The sequence below is a fragment of the Zootoca vivipara genome, chromosome 9 (genome assembly GCF_963506605.1).
Source record: "Zootoca vivipara chromosome 9, rZooViv1.1, whole genome shotgun sequence".
NCBI lineage: Eukaryota > Metazoa > Chordata > Lepidosauria > Squamata > Lacertidae > Zootoca > Zootoca vivipara.
This window is the reverse complement of record NC_083284.1, coordinates 37,659,622-37,682,404: the sequence shown is the minus strand read 5'-3', so window position 1 is coordinate 37,682,404 and position 22,783 is coordinate 37,659,622. Positions and strand designations below refer to the sequence as shown.

Genomic DNA, 22,783 nt, shown 5'->3' with positions numbered 1-22,783 from the left:
AGATGGTTATTTTTCAGGAATATATAAATCAGGTGGTTATTTCCCAGAAATAAATGTACAACACAGCAGCGCAAGATCAGCGCAAGATTACTCACATGTCACTGTGTACAGGATTAGAGCAGGTATCTCCAAACTTTGGCCCTCCGGATGTTTTGGACTACAGTTCCCATCTTCCCCAACCACTGGTCCTGTTAGCTAGGGATCATGGGAGTTGTAGGCCAAAACATCTAGAGGGCCAAAGTTTGGGGGTGCCTGGATTAGAGTCTTATGGTATCTATCTACTTACCTGTCTAAACTAGTTCCCAAGATTCTGTCACACCATTCATGTGACCACAAAACAACCTAGATGCACTTTGATTCACAATTGCTAGGGGCAGAAGGGGTTTGAGTAGTTTAGTTCCTGGCCCTGTGATGTACTCCTTTACTTTTTCTGACATATTGAATATTCAATTCCCATCCAGTCCTGTGGGGTCAGATAAAGTGCTGCACTTGGGTGTGCTGTAGTGGGGGCAAACCTCCTCTTACCCCTCAATGATAGTGATTGTGGCAGGGAGTGTAGTGTATGCACAGAATATGCAAAGACACACTGCAGTCCCCTGGTAGCCTTGCAGTGTATAATCCCCAACCCTGTGATGCCTGCCATGATGGACACTTTGCTAACGTTTAACAATTTATCAATTTCTTTGTCTGATATGTGTTTAAAGTGCATTTCTTTCTTTTTTAGGTATCCTAAAAGAACACTGCGCTGCACATCATTAAGCTGTAAGAGTTTATCATCTTTGGTTCATTATTCATACAGTTTGAATAATCTCTGTTCTAATTTCTAAGATGTTTATGGCACTCAAGTAGCAGCTCTTGGCATGGGCGTAGCCAGGGGGGCAAGGCGGGGCAGCTACCCCCATCAATAAAAATCAATAAAAATACATAGTTAACTGAGGTTCTCCCCCCCAACCCAACAAAAAACAAAAATCCTGGTTACGCCCATGGCTCTTGGTTATGTGGCAAACTGCTCATATGCAGTTGCTTATTAGGTGGATGGGGAAGTGTTCACAAGTCACGGGAAACTTCTAGTTTTGACATTTGCAGTGCCATGAGTAAAAAAAAACATGGTGAGCTGATAAACACAAATGTTTCAGTACATGTTGCCATATGGAGTGAATTAAAGTGAACACTGTGTGGTAACCACCCCATAGCCTTGCTTCTGATGTCATTGATGAAAATACTCTGCTTTCAGTTTTATTATGATTTCAAAAAAGGTATTCTGGCCATGAACCACTGATACATCTAAAGATGGCATTGTGTACTTGTTGGTCATAGTATTCACAGTCTTACTAATGTGCAGAAATAAATTGCTGTTCTTTTTATTTTGCAGTAAAATGGTTTTGAGTGGTATTCCGGGTAATACTTCCTCATATTACAACTTTGTGTGTTTTATATGTTTTATTTTTTTTCTTTAACAAAATGTTTATACCTTTTGATTATAATAAAATCTCTAAGTGGTTTACAAGAAATATTAAAATTATTAGTAAAAATTAACAGTAAAACAGATGAAAACCTGTCAACATCTATTATTCAGTTTGTTTTGTAAGCTGCCTTTGAAAGCCTGAATGGCAGCATATAAATCTCTTAAATAAGTAAATGAGATTTTATTTGGCTTCATTAAGCACTGTTCAACTTTTCAGTGACAATGTACTGTCACTCTTCTTCACCTGCTTCTGGCCTGTCAATCTACATTTTAAGATGAACCTGAATACATCTCCTAAGAAATTTTTTATTTACTTTGTTTGCACATTCTCATGGCAATTATTCTGTCAAATGGAGTTTTCTCTAAGAGAAAGGCCTGATTTATATATATTATTCCATGTCTTGATTAGTAATGGGCAAGCTTTCTTTCACTTACTTTGGAATGGGCTCAATTCAGATCAGCCAATTTAAGTTTTAGGTCTAATCACACACTTGGTGATATAACTAGGAACACAATGAGGCTTGGAGACCTCTATGCACCCAGTCTCATAGTGATTGCCATTTCCCTTCTGCCTCTTTCACTTTATCCAAATCTTTCTGGGTGGTAGCATGCAATCAGAGGTGGTGTTAGGGCAGTGCAACTGGTTCTGCCACACTGGGCACCAAGCCTAGAGAGCCACAGGGCATCCCAACTATGTAGTGAATTGCAGAATGGAAGGCGAGAGGTGGGGGAGCAAATTTTGGCTTCACACAGGTCACCACTGAAATTTGAAAGACCAAAGTCCGTTCCTGATGCAGTTGCTGCTGCTGCTGCTGCTGCTTTGATTAAATCCTGGAACACTCCAGCAATCACATCACGGTTGCCAGGATCACTGGGATTATAGTGGAACCTGCAATTTTCCAGGAATCTTGAGAGAGACACACAGTGCTGTGTTACATGGCCTAACAAAGTCCCTTTTAATCACTGACCCCAAATAGGATTCAGCAAAACAAGGGAAGTGAGTGGCTTCAGTTGTGGGAAGGGCTGGTGCTAGGGGCAAAATTGGGTTAATTATGAACTGAACTCAGTCTCTAGATATGTTTGTCCTTCATTTGTAATTTATTCAGAAGTTCCAAATGGAAGAAGTTTGCATTCAAAAGACTCTGCAGTTCTGAACTGGGGATCATCATCATCATCATCATTTATTATTTATTATTTATACCCCGCCCATCTGACTGGGTTTCCCCAGCCACTCTGGGCAGCTTCCAACAAAATATTAAAATACAATGGTCTGTTAAACATTAAAAGCTTCCCTAAACAGGGCTGCCTTCAGATGTCTACTAAAAGTCTGGTAGATGTTTTTCTCTTTGACATCTAGTGGGAGGGCGTTCCACAGGGCGGGTGCCACTACTGAGAAGGCCCTCTGCCTGGTTCCCTGTGACTTGGCTTCTCGCAACGAGGGAACCGCCAGAAGGCCCTCGGCGCTGGACCTCAGTGTCTGTGCAGAACGATGGGGGTGGTGACGCTCCTTCAGGTATACTGGACCAAGGCCATTTAGGGCTTTAAAGGTCAGCACCAACACTTTGAATTGTGCTCGGAAATGTACTGGGAGCCAATGTAGATCTTTCAAGACCAATGTAATGTGGTCTTGGCGGCCGCTCCCAGTCACCAGTCTAGCTGCCGCATTCTGGATTAGTTGTAGTTTCTAGGTCACCTTCAAAGGTATCCCCACATTACAGTAATCCAAGCGAGAGATAACTAGAGCATGCACCACTCTGGTGAGACAGTCTGCAGGCAGATAGGGTCTGAGCCTGCGTACCAGATGGAGCTGGTAAACAGCTGCCCTGGACACAGAATTGACCTGCGCCTCCGTGGACAGCTGTGAGTCCAAAATGACTCCCAGGCTGCACACCTGGTCCTTCAGGGGCACAGTTACCCCATTCAGGACCAGGGAGTCCTCCACATCTGCCCGCCTACTGTCCCCCACGAACAGTACTTCTGTCTTGTCATGATTCTACCTCAATCTGTTAGCCGCCATCCATCCTCCATCCGCCTCTAGACGCTCACACAGGACCTTCACTGCATTCACTGGTTCTGATTTGAAAGAGGTAGAGCTGGGTATCATCCACAAACTGATGAACAGCCCAAACCCCCTGATGATCTCTCCCAGCCGCTGCTTGTAGATGTTGAAAAGCAAGGGGGAGAGGACAGAACCCTGAGACACCCCACAAGTGAGAGCCCAGGGGTCTGAACACACATCCCCACCACCACTTTCTGAACATGGCCCGGGAGGAAAGAGCGAAACCACTGTATAACAGTGCCCCCAGCTCCCAACCCCTCTAGACGGTCCAGAAGGATGTTATGGTCGATGGTATCAAAAGCCGCTGAGAGATCCAGCAGAACTAGGAAACAGCTCTCACCTTTGTCCCTAGCCCACCGGAGATTGTCTTGATTAGTCTTGATCTAACAACAGCAGAGGTTCATTAGTGCTCTATTACTTATTTTTACTTTTGAACCACTATCAGCTATTCTGTACATTGTACTTGTAAAGCAAACTAAATTTCCTTGGAATAACATATCTCTCTAACAATTGGAGAACCTTCTCTCCATTTTTACAATGCTGTGTTTCTGACTCCATTAAAAGTTTGTGCCTTGAGGCCTGCCAGCAGGGCTTACAATATCTACATTAAACCAAGTTTAAGAGTAAGGGTGCTCCTGCTGCTAACGTTCTCAGATCATAGACTTGCAAAATGAAGGAACTGGCAGCTGTAACTTTAATAGTGGGAAGTGTAAGCTGAGTACGTGGGGAAAAGAACACAGTGCTCTATGTGACAAAAAAGTCCTATTAGCATTTATGAACTTCAAAATGACAAGCTAGACTGCTCTGTCTAATGGCTTTTTGTTGTTGTTCTGCTTAAAAGAAATAAAGCTTGTGCTCATATAAGACTAATTGTGGTATTAAGATACTATCATTATGTTGTCATTATAACATGCTAGTGTTCCATAAGCAATGTTCTTATAGCTATTGAAATGTAAGGCTGTTAAAATAAGCACTTGTTGGGTCATTATTTAAAATTGGGGTTTCATTCTTATATACAGGTGTAGGAAATTTGTTGCAAATGTTCAGTTAAAAAGAAAAACAGTAAAACTGAATGTTACAGTTAAATGCTGGGAAATGCTAAATTGAGATACTTGTAGGCAACTTGTACTATCATTGTTACAAAAATAGCTATGTTTATGTTTTCCCTGTTCAACATGAGGTCTAGTAGTATGATCACAATATTCTGATTATATGTATTAATTTCCCACCTGCTCCATTATAAAACATGCATTTGTCTCATGCCTACATGATGATCAGAGAGCAGCTCTATTGCAAGCACTGTTTCTGGGCCAGTGAATATAACCAATTCTAATATTTCAATCTACTGTTTTTATAAAATAAATTAATAATAATAACTTCTCTGTGCTTTCATTGTTACTTTTATGTGCTCCCAATATTCTTGGAAGTTTTGCATGCCTAGTTAAAATATATTTTTGGATTAAACATCTCTTCATTGCCGCTCTTACTCCAAGTTAATTTCAAATTGGTGTGTGCTATGAGGGGTCTCCGTTTATTATGATGGGTATCTAATGAGTCAATTTCACAGTGACTGAAAGCTCTGCTGATATCTCGGTGCTGCAGAACCTTTGAACAACTAGTATACCGTTTCACTGAACGACACACCTGTAACAAATGTCTAAGAAAAGTTAAAACTATGTGACATGAATTTCTGATAATATTCTGTACTCATTTATTTAGTTCAAGATGAATATATTCCTTCCTGTGCCAGTGCGATCCCCCAAATCGCATCCAAGTAAGGAAGAGATGAGGTGCCCATCACCAGAACTTGCAAGGTGTGTGTTTCTTAATTTGTTTGTTTATTATTTCTCAGTTGAGTGTACCACTCTTTAAAGCTAAAGTACCGTACTAAAGGAGCACATTGCAGTACAGGCCAGCTATGAAAAAGAGCCAGTCCTGTGCACTAATTGAAATTGAGAGGGACTGTATGCAGTCAATTAATGTGTAATTAGAGTGTTTAAAAACTTTACGTCTCCCTCCTCTTTCTGCTGATGCCCAAGTCTCAATAAAAGTTGAACTGTGTGCTTTGTGATAAAAGTACAAAATAGTGGAGCCGAAATTAAGATAGAGAGGCATTTTTAATATTTCTGGATTCACAATGGCAGCTGATTTTGTAAATAGGTAGACAGGTGGGATAGGTATAAAAAATGCAGAAACCCAGGTTCTCAGGGGCTAGTTTTCTGTACAATGGTACCTCGGTTTAAGTACACAATTGGTTCCAGAAGTCTGTACTTAACCTGAAGCGAACTAAACCTGAAGCAAACTTTCCCATTGAAAGTAATGGAAATTGGATTAATCTGTTCCAGACGGGTCCGCGGAGTACTTAAACTGAAAGTACTCAAACCGAAGCGTACTTCAACCAAGGTATGACTGTATATCAAGGTGGTTATTGAGCAGGTGGGGAGATACACTAAGTCTAAAGCCCTTTCTTTCTTTGTCTTTTATTGGGGCTGGTCGCTAACAAGTTTTGTGAGGACACTGTGCAGCCAAATAGTGTGAGATCAATGAAAGTCTCGAAACTTCATGCAAACTTACACGTCAATATTATTTTTAATTACAATATTATTAAATTGTATTAATGTACTGCATTACATGTACTGCGTGTTTAATTTCCGACTGGTTAGTGATCTGTACACTGTTGTAAAGCAAATGCAAATCAGACACCTACAACCTGAGATACCCCATTATTTATAGTAATAAAGTTGTCCACCTGTTTGAATTGTGATTTGTGAATTGGGTTTCTTTGTTTGTTTATTTATTACATTTATATTCTACCTTTCCTCTAAGGAACTTATTGTTCTCCCTCACTTTCATTTTGTCCTCACAACAACCCTGTGAGGTAGGTTAGGCTGAGAGATGGTGACTGGCTGCAAGTCACCCAGTGAGTGTCATGGCTGGGTCAGGATTTGAACTTTATCCCCACATTTTGTTATTTTATCATAAGATTTGTTATTGTTGTGCTAAGGTACTGTGTGTTCCTTTATTTAGTTTTGTAAGATTATTTAAACAGCTGTGTATTTAAGAGAATAATATTTTATTTTAGCATATTGCATAACAAGCAGGAGGAAGTGCAGAATGGTTGCAGGGGCTTTCTTGTTTTTGTTTTAGCAAAGAATGATCACATCTAAACTGCCATTCTCAATCAGAAGTGGTTTTGTAAATATGGATGCTTTTAGGCTGCAATCGTATACATATCTGGGCGTAAGCTTCATTGACTACAGTGGAACCTGCTTCTAACTAGTCATGCATAGGATTGCACTGTAAGGGTGGTATCTGTCCAAAAAGTCCTCCCCCACTTTCTACGGACTATTTCTCCTTCTCCCAGCGCCTCCCTAAGAGCCTGTTTGGGGAGGGGGATAGGTGATGGCACAGGGGGCTGGAGGAGAGAGGACATGGGTAGGCAACCTAAGGCCCGGGGGCTGGATCTGGCCCAATCACCTTCTCAGTCTGTGTCCTTGTATTTAAAATGCATCTCTGGGTTATTTGTGGGGCATAAGAATTCGTTCATTTCTCCCCCCAAAAAATATAGTCCGGCCCCCCACAAGGTCTGAGGGACAGTGGAGAAGGTGCACATTTACTTCCCAATCATTGCAAAACATGGAGTTCAACAAGGTTTATTATTTTTGTATTAAAAGTGAAAGCCATGAATAAAAGGAGCCTTTCGCTAAAGCCGTGTACTTTTCTACAAAATAAAGGTTTGAATTAGCTACAGACCAAAAAGGTAAAGTGATACTTGTACATGTTGATAGTATGTGTTTGATAAAATACTTTGTCAATATTTTAATATTTATCTGTCTTTGCTTGGCAAAGGTTAATACATAATACATGTAGCAGATTTTGATGTAAAGTCACCTCACTGTTCTTTAATTTTTTAATTTAAATTTAGGATGCATTTGATCAAAGGCAAAGATGCCATAGATCGTTATTTGGCCGTGCATATCAAAGGATTGTCAAAACAAGAGGCTGCTGCGTAAGTAAGGTCTTTCTGAGGCATTTTTATACTGAAAGTTTATTGTTTTCTTTGTTTCTAGTCTTATTCATTGAAATCTAAAGTTCCTCAGGCAATTTTCTGAGGAACGTGGCATTTAAAAATTAAAACTGATATTAAATAATTATGTTTCACTGCTACTTATCTTGCATATATCAACGCATTCAGTTCAATGCTTGTGTTAATTCACTGATTTACCAAAGTAGATTTGCAGCAATTAATTGTTTGTCAGTAATTTAAACGTATTTTTCTTCCTTGATTTTTGTAGAGCCTCTCACTTAAGGCTGAAGTTTTACTTTCTGAAATATACTACTGGTACTGTGGTTTGCAGTGCTAACTCTATAATGTTTACTGTTTTTCTAAAACCCACTGTCCAAAATCAGCCTGGGGAGAAGTGCAGTTTCCCACAAAGTTTACACAGCAGTATCACTGTTGTTTCTACATAGTGTTTAAAAACAGTTGTAGGCATAGCAGCATTTGGTGTAGGACATTTTCCCAACTTTTGCCCTTGTTTTGTTTGTGACCCTGAAATTAGTGTCGTAATTCAGGAATTGCTACCTTAGGGTTCAGTATTGTAGTTGCAGGCAGCGTTTGCCTTTGACCTGCAAAAGTGCATTTTATTGAAGTCTAAATGTGATTCTTTTTTCAAGGGTACATACCTGGAGGAGTTACCGTCTGATCATCTCCATTCTCCCCCTCCTGAATATTCTTTATTTCATGTAACAGTACCTTTCATTCTTATTGTGCAAGCTCATTCACATTAGGTATCCCCTTCATTAAAGCAAGACAGGTTAAAAAAGATTAACACCTGAAAGCGAAAGAACTATTTAAAAATACTTGCTTGGAGCAGCCTGTCATACGACTTCATGCTGAAGGCCCATTCAATTTTTGATTCCTTGCTGCTGGGATCTGTTTAGGATTTCTGTGAAATCTGTAAGAACCTGAATGCATGCCTCTGTGATTTTTGCAGATGCCAGCTTCCCTGAGTCCATCTGTAAGTGTGGCACCCTGGCCCCTTTTCTCTCTCCTGCCCCTTTTCTGGTGAGGAAACTTCTGAAGCACTGCCACATTATTAACTTTGGTTATGCTTCAGATTGGAGGCACAGGACAGAGAATCTCCATAATTTGGAAAAATAATTTCTTTAAAACTGGCCTTTTTACCTAGTGTTTTCATTTGTTTTATTTGTATTCTTTGCTGCTATGGCCTGTCGGCTATGCGAATAAAGTTTGATTTGAATTGCTTTAAAACATGTGCTGATAAATCACTAAAGCTGCAAATGGTATCAAAGCGCAAGAGTAAATTCTGGACTGCACCGTAACATTCTTTCTGTCCCTTTATCTTATTATGTGCTATTGCAAATTCAAAAATGAGATTGTTTCAAAAAAAAAAATTTAACATCAGGCACTGTTCAAATATTGCTTTTGGAGAAAAGAGTTGAAATACAACATTAGACAGTACTGTTTGAAAAACACACCCAAAGTTTCATTGTGCACAGTTGTGCTGTTCATTTAAATCTAACCAAAATAAAGATCAAATGTAGACTATTAAAGTAAATTAAGAAGTGCTGATAAATTATCCTAAAAGCAACGGGCCAGAACATTGTCCCTCTAGTTGGAATAAAGGAAAGAAATCATATTTCCCACCACAAATACCATTGGTGCTCACTCTGTTTAGCTTTAGATGCCTATTAAAAACCCTCACTGACATTCTGAAAATTTTAAATATTTCACAATTTACAAAATGCAGTACAGGTATAGAAACATATAAGTTAAATTGATACCAGAGTACGACAGACAGAGACAGGAGCCCTTAATGAAATAAAATGTACGGTAATTTCAGGGATTCTGCTGACTGTGTCCATAAGATTAGTGTAAATGACATTACTTTTCTCCACCTTTGCTTTCTTTCCATTACCTGCACTTCTTACCAGTGTGTCTATTCAGATGTATCATGTTAGGGATGGCAGAAGGTAAATCTGTGTTTGGGGTGATCTTCCAGTAGTTCAACAAGGGTTTCTGGCTGTCAGTTGGCTAACAATAGCAGCAACTAACATTTTCCGCTCCCCCTAAAAAATAATCGGTGGCTGAAAAAGAACACCGGGGGGGGGGGGTCCCTGAAGTGGATTTAACTTGTTTACTTGGCTGAGTAAGTGCTCAAAAGCCCCCTGTTCTTTTATACATCCAACCGAGTTCTAGGTTTTTGCACCTGGTTCTAGTTGGTAGACATCAGAGTTCTAGGAAAGAAGAGAATATATGTAAACACTTATGTTGGCCCACCCCTGTCCCATACTTTTGGAGATGGGGTATTGTCACTACAATCATAAACACACAAGAGAATACTTACAAGGGAATACTTGCTGTGTCCAGGGCAGCTGTCTACCAGCTCCACCTGGTACGTAGGCTGAAACCCTACCTGCCCACAGACTGTCTCACCAGAGTGGCACATGCTCTAGTTATCTCCCACTTGGACTACTGCAATGCGCTCTACGTGGGGCTACCTTTGAAGGTGACCCAGAAACTACAATTAATCCAGAATGTGGCAGCTAGACTAGTGACTGTGAGTGGCCGCCGAGACCACATAACACTGGTCTTGAAAGATCTACATTGGTTCCCAGTACGTTTCTGAGCACAATTCAAAGTGTTGGTGCTGACCTTTAAAGCCCTAAATGGCCTCGGTCCAGTATACCTGAAGTAGTGTCTCCACCCCCATCATTCTGCCCAGACACTGAGGTCCAGCACTGAGGGCCTTCTAGCGGTTCCCTCACTGCGAGAAGCAAAGTTACAGGGAACCAGGCAGAGGGCCTTCTCGGTAGGGGCACCTGCCCTGTGGAATACCCTCCCATCAGATGTCAAAGAAATATACGACTTTTAGAAGACATCTGAAGGCAGTCCTGTTTAGGGAAGCTTTTAATATCTGGTGAATTATTGTATTTTAATGTTTTGTTGGAAGCTACCCAGAGTAGCTGGGGAAACCCAGCCAGATGGGCGGGATATAATAAATTATTGCTATTGTTATTATTACAACTGAATGCACTGAAACTTAATATTGAGTAAACATTCACAGGATTGTACTGTATCTCACCTTCTTTAATATCTGTGCCAGACACCAGACAACTTTTAAAGCATTTATGAAAAGCTTATTTAAAAGCCCTGAAGATCCCAAAATGGAGCTATACATAATCAGTTTCAACGCTTCTTTGTCATCACTCTTATTTATATATACGTATGACGCAGGTGGCGCTGTGGGTTAAACCACAGAGCCTAGGGCTTGCCAATCAGAAGGTCGGCGGTTCGAATCCCTGCGACGGGGTAAGCTCCCATTGCTCGGTCCCTGCGCCTGCCAACCTAGCAGTTTGAATGCATGTCAAGTGCAAGTAAATAAATAGGTACCGTTCCTTCAGGAAGGTAAACGCCGTTTCCGTGCACTGCTCTTGTTCGCCAGAAGTGGCTTAGTCATGCTGGCCACATGACGAGGAAAAACTGTCTGCGGACAAATGCCGGCTCCCTCAGCCAGTAAAGCGAGATGAGCACCGCAACCCCAGAGTCATCCGCGACTGGACCTAATGGTCACCTTTACCTTTACGAAGCCCTAGAAATTAAGAACCTTTGTATGTAAAGCAGTTGCTGGAAGATCTAATATAACTTTTTCTTGATATGCTGTACTTTAAAATCTTGCTGCTTGAGAATGACTAACCTATTAGCATTTTATTTGAGTTGATAGGTTATTTTTTCCTAATGCAAAAAATAAATCTTTGAAGAACGCTATCAAATCTCCTCTTAGTCTCCTCTTTACCAGACTAAACATACATAATTTCCACAACCATTCCTCATAAGACTTGGTTTCCAGACCCTTGATCATCTTGGTCGCCCTCTCATCTGCACACATTCCAGCTTGTCAATATCCTTCTTAAATTGTGGAGCCCAGAACTGGGCACAGTACTCTAGGTATGGTCTGACCAAGGCAAAATAGAGCAGTACTATAACTTGCCTTGATCAGGACACTAGACTTTGGTAAATGCAGCCTAGAAAAGCCCTAGCCTTTCTAGGCTGCATCACATTATTGTCTCATGTTAAGCTTGTGGTCTACTAAAACCCCTAGATCCTTTTCACATGTACTAGCGGCAAGCAAGGTGCTTCCATCTTATATTTGTGCAGCTGGTTCTTCCTGCCTAAATGTAGAACCTTGCCGTACATTTGTCCCTATTGAAAGTCATTTTGTTAGTTTGGGCCCAGTTCTCCAATCTGTTCAGGTCCTCTTGACTCCTGATTCTGTCTTCAGCAGCATTGGCTACCCCTCCCACTTTGGTGTCATCTGAAAACTTGATGAGCATCCCCTCAATAGCTTCATCCATGCCATTTATAAAGATGTTGAACAACAACAAGCCCAGGACAGAACCCTGCAGCACCCCACTTGCCACTTTCCCCCAGGATGACCAGGAACCATTAGTGAGCACTCCTTGGGTTTGGTCAGTCAACCAGCTACAAACCCACCTAACAATTATCTCATCCTGTTCACATTTTACCAGCTTTTCTACAAAGATATCGTAGGGGACTATGTCAAAAGCCTTACTGAAATCAAGATACAGTATGCCCACAGCATTCTCCTGAGCCACCAAGCTTGTAACTGAGCATGCTTGGTTCTCATTCAACTGCATTGGGATTTCTCTCTATATATAAAAATAGTACTTATGCAAACATACTTATCCTAAGCCTGCTGATGTTTCCTTCTTGTGGAAGTTTGGTGGGAGTTCCATTTTGGCTACATAAGGGCTCCACAGTTGGATAATGTATTCACTATCAGTATATAGTAAATTCAAAATTGAAACTTGTTTATCTTCTAAACTCCCCACTGATATGATGCTGTCCAAGAGAAAAATAATAATATATGTTATAGACAGTAGTATAAGTCACAGATTTGATGTTTTTTTAATAACACTGACATTTTTAATTTTGTTTCAATGTGTCCTCTTTTGTCTAAATAATTCCAAATAATCTTGCATGTTGTGACCAAACTTTTATGTTTTTATGAAGCAATACTCTCTTAGAATTATATTCTCTTCAAAAAAAAGAGAGGAGGGAAGTAAGTCTTTTATTCAAATCAGTGGTTTCTCCACACTTTGATTTGATCTGATATATATGGTGTAACTAGAGAAAGACAAAATAATAGGAATGCAAGGGAAATGAATAGTTTACCGTTCATGAAAAAGCTGCCCTACACATTTGGAGGAGTTTTCTTGGAAAGGTTAAAAAGTTCTAATCAACTTCTGTACATTATGTAGAAGTTCCATTTTCTAAACTCTGCAAAAGAAAGTTTCATATTTAATGGGAAATCATGAATAATTCCATTTATTATCTACTTCCTCCTTTCAAAGACATGATCTGGATAAAAGGCGGGGTGAATAATTTCAAAAAATACAATACATTTTTAATGGGAAGGTGCAAACTACAGATTCTCATGACTATTAGCAAGTGTAGAGGAAACAGAATTTTACTTGCAAAAACTCATCAGATTCTTGCAAAGATAAAATACAAGACATTCTTTAATAGAGAAGAACACTGTGAACTGAAGTTAACTTTGTGTAACTTGTATTTGCTGAGTTTAGTCCTATTGTTTTCTAAACCTTTCTTTTATCAATAGTTCAACAATATTTAATAGGAAATATAGGACAAAAGTAAACAACTGTGTTTTATTTGTGATGTGCACAGAGATACTATGAAAATATTCAGAATGTAAAATGATACAAAATGACAAATGGGAATTTCATTGTCCTAGAATTTATAGTGAAGCTTCTTTCTGATCTCCTTCAGGCGGTCTGTCTCTCTCTCTCTTTCTCTTTCTCTCTCTCTCTCTCTCACACACACACACCACAATTAACTAATTGTGTGTGTGTAAGTACACACAGAAAAAGAAAGAAAGAAAGAAAGAAAGAAAGAAAGAACACTGAAAACCAAACATGAATTGTAACTTTGATGTGCCACATATGTATTGCCTAACTTTTTTCTTTCAATGTCCCCGTTGTGAAGTCTAGTAATGTCCCAGTTTGAAAGACAATGGTCTTGTTCAGAAGTAATGAAAAGCTATGGTTATGAAAATTAGCATGCATAAGCCTTGGGCTTTTATGCTCCCCCTCTCCTCCCTCCCTCTGTGCATGAAAAGAGATGTTAAGACAAATCAGTTTGTTGAGTTTGGACTTGATGGAGAACTATTAAAAAGTGAAAGCTTTCACTGCCTTTTCCCCTTGCATGCTAAGGGGTATGCAAGCCAATGCTGGTGCAGGCTTGTTCTGTGAACAGCAATACTGTACATGGTTTGTCATTTCATCTGAACTCAGCCAATGAAACAAAGCTGCAAGCAATTAAGGTGCTATTCCTGACGTGGTGTTTTTTAACCTTTCAATACGCCTTCACCCCAGTATGGTTCCCCTTTAGCACATGCATAGCCCAACAAGACAACAACGAGAATCCGCCAACAGCATACGTATCAATCTGGCTAACCTGATCCAAATACACACACACACACACACAAACTCTCACTACAGCCAACCAAAGACAACCAGTCACATCCTAGGCCACCCCCAACCTCTCTCACCACCAAGGAAATACAACAAGTGAATAGTAAGAGAACCCACCCAAGTGATGCTGACTCAAAACCCCACACATACACTAAGTAGAAGAATTGAAGCACAACCACCCGACCCCACACCACTCCCCACTCCCCCTCTTTTCTACCTAACCTAACACAAATGTCTCACAACAAATGAAACTGATCTGTAGACAACACAACTTGGGGGAAAAAAAGACATTGCATGTATTTTTGTAAACTAAGAAATCTTTAATAAAAATATATTTTAAAAAAATAAATAATTGAAAGGTCAATTTGGCTTCCTACATCTGAATATTTTTTGGAATATACTGCTTGTTAGGGCACTTGCTTTTGTTCAAAGGGATGATCCAGTATGAAATGGCTTCCCTAAAATTTATAAGCAAATTCTATTCTTCACCGCCTTAAGTGGAACTGTGGGTTTCTTTCACACTTCATGTGTTAAATTAACATGGCTTAACCACAAAGATGTTATTAGCAATGACTGCTGTTCCGAATTGGTCACTGTTCTTGTACAGTATATCTTTGGCATTTTTATAGAAATGTTACAGACTCAGTGTTACACCTTGTTTTACGTTTAACTCCTTCTGTAGGTACTTTGATTTCTCTCTGTTTGTCATCTAAGGATTACACGTCATGAAACAGAAATAACCTCAAGTCCACAAAGATTATGCTACACAAAAATTCAGTCTTTTGGGTGCCACAGGAATCTTTTTTGTTTTTCTTTTGTTAAGTTACTTTGCATTAATAAAATATGATATGTTCCTTTATTAAGTGAACATATTTAAATTTCAGAAACATGTATTTCTCACATCAGCAAACAGAAGTAAAAAAGAAGTTGATTTTTGTGGAGAATAGCATTCCTCCCAGTGTTGATAAATAAATAATACTTTCCCCCAGTATTTCAAATTGAATTGGCTTAATGTTGGAATATTCTAATACAAGCTGTATCTTATGTTTAATACCATAGTCCTATCCATGTCTATTCACAAGTAAGACCCATTAAATTCAATTGAGTTTACTCCCAAGTAAGTGGGTATTGGTTTTCAGCCTAATCATCTACTTATCCCGATTCCAAAGGATTCTAGTTGGAATTAAGTTTTGTTCGTTACTGCTGGGGCTTTCATTCGCATAATGAAAAACTGACAGATAAGCAGGGTTCAAAACAGAAGTTTCAATTTACCTGTGTTAGCAAATGATGCATTCATTAATTTGCAGTCATTTCATCTGTGACTTATTTAGGATGGTTACAGTTGATTGGTTCTTCTTGCCCTGCATTACTAAATTGGGATGCATATTTAAAGAATAAAGACATTTTACTGACATATACATCTTCAAACATTCTCCTGACATTCAAATGGTTAATTTAGTAAAACATCATTGTCCTTCTTCTGTAAAGGGGAATTTATAAAAAATAGTAATAAACAAATTAAAAGAACAAGGGTAAAGCAATGTAAAAGGATCAGAATTTGTTTTATAGTAAAATAATCAGAATTGCAACAAAAACAGTTGGAATTACGCTATTTATAATTACTTAATTTCTTTTTAATCCAATAATGTACAGCTTTTTTACAATAATATCCCTTGAAGTGTGGTTGAACTGCATGACTACTAAAAGTGGTATAAGATTTATGAGACTGAAACTGGATGCTCATATTAAAAAAAAATCTCTCTCTTTAATTGTTCTATTATAAAGATATCCAACAGTGTTTGGAAGTGAAAACAACTTCATCAAAAGATTGTATATGCTCACTATAAAACCTTCTAAGTTTATTGAACAGTATTTTGTAAAAGAAATTAAGCAATTAAAAAAAACCACAAAGTATATTGTAGTGCTATAAATGAAGCTTGCAATGGCCCACTGGTTATTTGGTTCTAATTAAATTTATTTCAGAAATCACTAAGACCTTGAGGCCACTTAAAGAGATCTCTACTTGAAGTTTGCAGTTGCCCGTTACAGTTACCTGGGGGCTGCTTAAGATAGAAGTGCAGGTTGCAGCAACAAGAGCTATATTTTTATGAGGGTTCTGGAGCTAAAAAACATATCCAGGTTTCTCCAGTAAGCAGCTGCTGAAGGAAACAACAAGCAGTCAGAAGTATTTTCTTTTGCTCTTACAAAGAAGGGATCCTCCCTTTTTAACAACTTCATCTCAGTTTCATCTTCTGTCATTTAGTCACAGTTGTCAGGGTCTCATAAGATAACTTATTCAGGACCCAAGATGGTTGATTCGAAAGACCCTACTTAGTAGCTTATTCAGGCAGATGCCGCACAGAGTGCAATTAAAAGCACCTGCTGGAAGAAGGAAAGGTCCGCTTTATCAGAAATTAGAAACTTGCATGCTGGAGCACATCAGTTTTCAAGGGAGAGGCAAATGGCAGAGATCAGTTCATCTTCTAGTAGCCTCACTTGTATCCCCTACTGCTAGCTTCCTCCTTCATTTTTGGGGGCCAGCCTTTTGAAGCCTCAGGCTCCACCTTCTAGTCCCAAAGGGGTCTATATTTGGTGGAGAACGATATCTGAAATGTGCAGAGCTCTTGCATGGGTATGGCTTTCTGCCCTTTAGAATAGGGAGGCACATGAGCTGAAAATTCGGGTCCTCGAACCGCAATTAGGTCTGTGCTCTTCTTTCTGTCATCAATTTGGGTAGTTTTGAGGGTCACAAATTATATGAATGTGTATTACAATATTTGCCTTAAGGTTTCACTGCAGTGTCCTAATTTTGTTGTTGTTGTTTAATCGTTTAGTCATGTCCGACACTTCGTGTCCTAATTTAGAAATGGTTAAAGAGTTCTTAATGTTATTATTTTGGGAGTATTGATCAATACAGTGTCACATAGTTTCAGCAAACAGTCACTTCATAAGCTTCTGTTCACAGTGAGATCCATGGGAAAACTCTCATTGATGCTCCGAATGTGAATCACACCCAATGCACTTTGTATTTACTTTTGTTCAACAATACTATATTGTGCTGGGAATTACTTGAATAACCAGATTTAACTGCAATATTGCTAAATTTCCAGCAGATGCCCCCAGAGGCCATTCTACCTATTGAAACAGTGTTTTTAAACACCAGTACCTTTGAATTTCATTTCTTCATAGAACAATGTAATGCTGATTAGAATTTTCTAATTGGAACAAACAGCATGGTTATAACAAAATCCTTGCCCTTTCAAAATCAGCTCTGATAAGCAGCATAAGACAGATGTTCAAAACTATGTTTTAGAAGTAAGAATCTCACTTGCAAATACATCATGTCAATAGGGTTTTTTTGCATTTATTTGGTGGCTATCTGTACTTCCTCACTGTAAAAGCCAGAATATCTCAAGTATGAATAGATTTTTGGGCTATATATGAGTAATTTCCCTTCTGTCTACTTTGATGGCATGTGTATAATACAGGATCATTGTCAGTTGGTTAATTCCTAGCAATAAAAACCATGGGGATAATTATTTTTATTAAATTGTCATATTGGAGACAATACAGGTTTGTTTGTTTTTAATCCCATGTTCTGAGCTACCCATTACCATAATTGGCTGATCAATTGCTCCATCAGGAAGTTGGCTTATGCTTTATTGCGTGTCCTATGCAGCCCACTCAGAAAGAAGAGAGGGATCATCCAGAGGCGGAACTGGCACTGAGTAGTATTTGTCCCCATAATGCAAAAGAAAAGAAAAGATAAAACAAAGAGCAGCCTATAGTCCCTTTCCTTTTATTCTAAGCTTTTTGAACACCTGATCCTTTTTCAGTGTCTGCCTTTTCTTCCTTCAGAATCCTCTTTTAATTCCTTCCAGCCTGGTTTCTCCTCACATCACCCTGTTGAAATTGTTCTCACTTCAAGGATGCTTCTGCCCAGGTGTTTATTATGGACTTAGTGCAGAATGCAGATCATGAGTCCAGGTTTTTCACACTGTCCACATGATGTCATCATCCTCAAAATGCATTACAAATCAGCAACATGCCTGGGTAACATCATGGGCTATGCAGAAAGCCTTTGTGTACTAATGCACCACTGAGAATAGATAGTGTGTCTGGGAAGGGGGAAGGTAAACAAACAGGCTGTCTTTCTGGTGACAGATTCAGTAGGGGTCTTTTGGTGGCATCTGTTTTCATCATGGAAATACGGTAGTCATGTCTAGACGAGTTAATTTTTTGTTCCACGGGATCACCCCTGCCCCTGAAATACACAATATACAAGTTTCTATTTTGCCAATATTGACATATGCTGGTAATATTTGTTCTTATGCACTTCCTGAGACATACACAACATACAAAGATAGAGCAGGGCAGGAGTAATTGAGGGGAGGAACAAAAAACCCCACACCCAGAATATTTTTCATTAAGCTCTCCTCCTCTGGTGTGGATGGGAAGTGATAGAATAGAAATGAATATGAGTGAAAAAACAGGTGTGCATGGACATTTGCATATCAAATGTGTCAGAGAAAAATCTAACCTGAACTGCCCCTTTCCACAATAACACTTCTGTGTTGAAGCACCCTAATTTCCAATAACCTTCTCTTAGCTAAATATTAGGTATTATGTCCTCATTGTCTGATTTTTTTGATACTGTACTACTAATATTGTACTGTACTCTTTTCCTTGCTTTAGATTTTAAGCATCCTATTTTTGCTAGATTTCAGTCTTCTTTTCTTTTGCTTTTTCAATTGTTTCTGTTAATGGTACTTTTAAAATCCTTTTCCTCTTTGGAGTTCCATGAGGCTCTTTCTTAGGTCTTTCTTAAGTGTTAATTTGACTTCCCTTGTTTGTTCTTTTAACACACACACACACACATAGAGAGAGAGTTTTATTCTACTGAGCTACAACTATATGTTACATCTTCCATTTTTCTTTGTTTAGCTAATAGCTGTTTTATTATTATTTTCTTCATTAATGTTGTCTTGTTTTTTGAATTTATCCAAAAGTGAACTCTTAGTTTTGCATCTGTAGGGATTTCTACTGGGCAAGAAGAGGAAGAACCCTAAGGAACCATTTTTCCTCAGTCTCCTGTTCCCAGTAATATTTCTTGTCTATGTCCTCAGATACACCTCTCCAGAGGCTCCCTTATCTCTGGGGGCTCCATCTTCACTACTATACCAATCCTAGAGGCCACAAATGACTTGAAGGGAGGTTTCTGGTCTAAGCTCTATTTAGATCAATGCTCACTTAAAATGGTCATGCTCTAACTTCTGCAGCATGAACCTTCAGTGGACCCTTTTAAATGAATGTTGATCCAAGGAAGAGCCTAAGACATACACCTTCAATAATATTTCAGTCTTCAGTAAGCTGTAGACCAGTGATGGAGCCAGCATTCTGTCCTTCTTAGTCTTGTTTTGTCTCCTTCTCTCAGTGTAGTGCCTCTGGTCTTGACATATTTAAATTACAAAATCCACACTGAGTTTTTATTTTGGTATGAGCTTTCGTGTGCATGCACACTTCTTCAGATGTGCACACGAAAGCTCATACCAAAATAAAAACTTAGTTGGTCTTTAAGGTGCTACTGAATGAATTTTTTTTATTTTGCTTCAACTCAGACCAACACGGCTACCTACCTGTAACTAAAATCCACACTGTTGCCTTTCTACCATGCATGCTCTGTAACCCATGAATGTTTGGGACTGCATGTATTGCACAACTTTACTTCCACCTTCTGGTAATTGGCCATGTCACCACTGCTGGGAGATCACACTTGATCAAGCCAGAATGTCATATGTTATCTCTTATTTGTCCCTTTGATTTAATTATTTCTTACCTGCTGGCAGTGTATTCTACAGGTTAGGTAGAGTGAGGCAGCTGCCTTAGTCAGCTGATGCTAAGGAGCAGGATGGTATTGGAAGATAGACCTTTGCCAGCCATATGGCCTGCTCTGTGTCCCTAAGCTAGTTTGCCATCAGGTGTAGTGAAGGATGGTGCCCTGTCACCAGTAAGTAAGATTCAGCTGCCGACCTAGCTGGCTTGTGTATGTGGAAGGAGGGGGGGGGGGAAACATCACATGCCTTGGGCCAGCCCTGTGCCTTTTTGCATTATACTACATCAGTTTTCCTTTAAACTGTTGTGATGTTTTTTATTCTGCTAGGTCTTTCCTTTAGTTTTCTGCAGTTCCCTACTCCCTCTGTCTCTGTGTCCAGTAGACTATATACTTTTGTAGACAGGGCTTGTCTTCAACTTTATTTATTGTACAGTGCTTTTTTAAAGTGCTTCACTAATGTTTGTTGTTGTGTATAGGCTTCTGGTTTCAATAGTAAAAAATGCAGTTACCATTGTCCTTGAAAAACTTGTTTATAAAGTGATGCAAAGATCTTCTTGCTTTCTTTAACAACATTACTAGTTAGTAAATAGCAGTGCTCTGTTCTGAAATTTACTTTGTATATAAAACCATATACTAACCATTAGGGACTGTTATCAAGTTCTACTGCTTATATTAAAATATGATCAGAGCAATGCTTTTAAGCAAAATCTCTGTTTCCATGCATGTTTCAATAACAGAAACAAGTAAAAATGCATGTTTCTAATGTTCAAGTGTATTTTCACTATACAATATTGAAGGGCAGCACCTTTTCTAAATTGGAATTAACTGAACTTTTAATCAAAAAATCAACAATTAATATTCTACAGTTGGTTTGATGTAACATGAAAATGGCCTTACTAGAGTAATATGCCTTGAAATATGTACCATCTCTTGATAGTGTTTAATTATACATGTTTTAATATGAATATCTGTTCCATGTTTATTATTAGAATAACTTTGATATACATTCTTCATTGTATCTCTGTGGATATGTCATTTGGTTTTAAAATTAGGTGGAAATTATGAAACTTCTGTGTTACTAAATTAGTCCCAGCTGAAGACAGATATTGAACACAGGCAAATAATATGTAAGGAGTCTAGTTCTAACAAATACTATGTCAGACATTTTAAACCAAACCACCATAACCTCCAGCAAAACTATTTAACATATACATTGTTTTGACATGCTGTATATGCTTAGTTTTCCCCACTGCTCCCTGTTTTAAGTAAACTCTGAGCTTGTGTTCTAGTGAACAAATGCCGGAACGTTTGGGTAAATCTGCCCCGTGCGCCCCCCCCCCCCCGGTAGGTTAACTCAGTTGACCTTCATGGCTGATTTCAATTGCAGAACACTGTTATATTTATAATGCAGTTCTAGTAGAAATAGCATTAAACGCCTACTGCGGCTTTCCTCTGTTGAAGATGTGTGGGCATTTACCAAGAAAAAAATGAGTTGGTGAAAGGAACACATGTCACATTTTAATCACTGGTGTATATTGATTTTGTGTTTGTGTGTGTGCGTGTGTGCAATATCTGTGTGTGTATCTTGATCTCTTTCAGTGGAAGTAGATAATTCACATTTAAAGAATTAAACCTGGCCTTTTTTAAATTCCCAGTTACCGGAATTCATACAAGAAGAACATCTGCATAGACATGCTGCGACAGGGTTATCACAAGTCTTTCGCCGAGCTCTTTACTCTGATAGACCACTGGAATGCCTTGAGGGAGGCTGCAGGGCCTGGGTCAGCCATATGGCTGGAGAAGTCCCTGGCGGAACAGCCTGATAAACTGGATCAGCTTCACCACTTCCTGACCAGGGCTGAGGCAGCCCTACGATCAGGTAAATAGAGGAATTCTGGGTAATGGAGCAGCAATGTGTGCCTGAGGGAAGATTCTAAATGGTTTCATGTATGAATTTGAAGCATTACTGGGCTTTAGCACATTTCAGCCTTAGTCAACTGTATTTATAGAATAAATTGTGGGTAACACTGAATTATCAGACTTACAGTTAAATACTCAGGTGACAAAATGTGTGTGTGTGTGTGTGTAAAGATGTCACCAGGATCCCATTGATAGATTTAACTAACATCTCAATTACAATCACTCTAGTGTTTTCTCTACTGTTTAGTTTTATGTATTGATTTTTAAAATTAAGTACTTGCTATTGTATTATATGTTTTTATCTAGCAATTAAAGTCAGTTTGGTCTAAAATGGAAGACCCAGACTGTTCTGTGCATGATATTTTCCTACAAATTCCAGGCCAAAGTTCTTTGTGTTTAAGAATGGGACCATGACTGTTTATATTCTTTGATAAAGAATGTATCCATGTATCAGTTGTTGCACTCTTCTAATTGAAATTGTTGTATTGAATATGGTCCTTCTAGGCTGCAGTCTTGCATCCACCTAACACACTAATTTCATTGTGGAAGTAATTTCACTGTGTTAGTGGTGAAGCGTTGCAGCCATAAGACATAGATTTCTGAGAAAAGGCCTCAGGACATGCAGCAAGGGCATTAGTAGGTAGGAGAGGAAAGGACTTTGCATCTGATGGGGTCAGGGTGCAACAGGATTGGCTGTTTTGGAATGGATGGAATGGTGATCTCATACCCAAACTGCAGGTGGAAAGGAGGTTGGAGGAAGAGGCAGGACATAAATATGGTAGGCTATGGTGTCACAAAGAGTTTTCCATATTGGTTAATGGAGAATTCTGGGCACACCGTGTATAGGAATAGGGACTGTGGTACATTTAGCATGGAAACAGGCAAAATTGCAGCAGCAAGCAAAGGCTGGTTTGAATCAGAGTGAAGGGGAGCATTTAATACTACATTTCATAGGATATGCTATCAA

At 39.0% G+C, this 22,783-nt stretch overlaps 1 protein-coding gene across 2 annotated transcripts in view; it reads left to right on the top strand.

Annotated features, from left to right (window-relative positions):
* TTC29 (tetratricopeptide repeat domain 29) overlaps positions 1-22,783 on the top strand; it is a 111,646-nt gene that overhangs the window by 2,428 nt on the left and 86,435 nt on the right. For both annotated transcript variants that reach the window (XM_035114020.2, XM_060278640.1), the window contains exons 2-5: positions 725-762; positions 5,244-5,338; positions 7,450-7,533; positions 21,552-21,775. In XM_035114020.2, coding sequence (XP_034969911.1) covers positions 5,250-5,338; positions 7,450-7,533; positions 21,552-21,775 — 397 coding nt within the window. In that variant the 5' untranslated portion in view covers positions 725-762; positions 5,244-5,249. The remainder of the gene's footprint in view (positions 1-724; positions 763-5,243; positions 5,339-7,449; positions 7,534-21,551; positions 21,776-22,783) is intronic.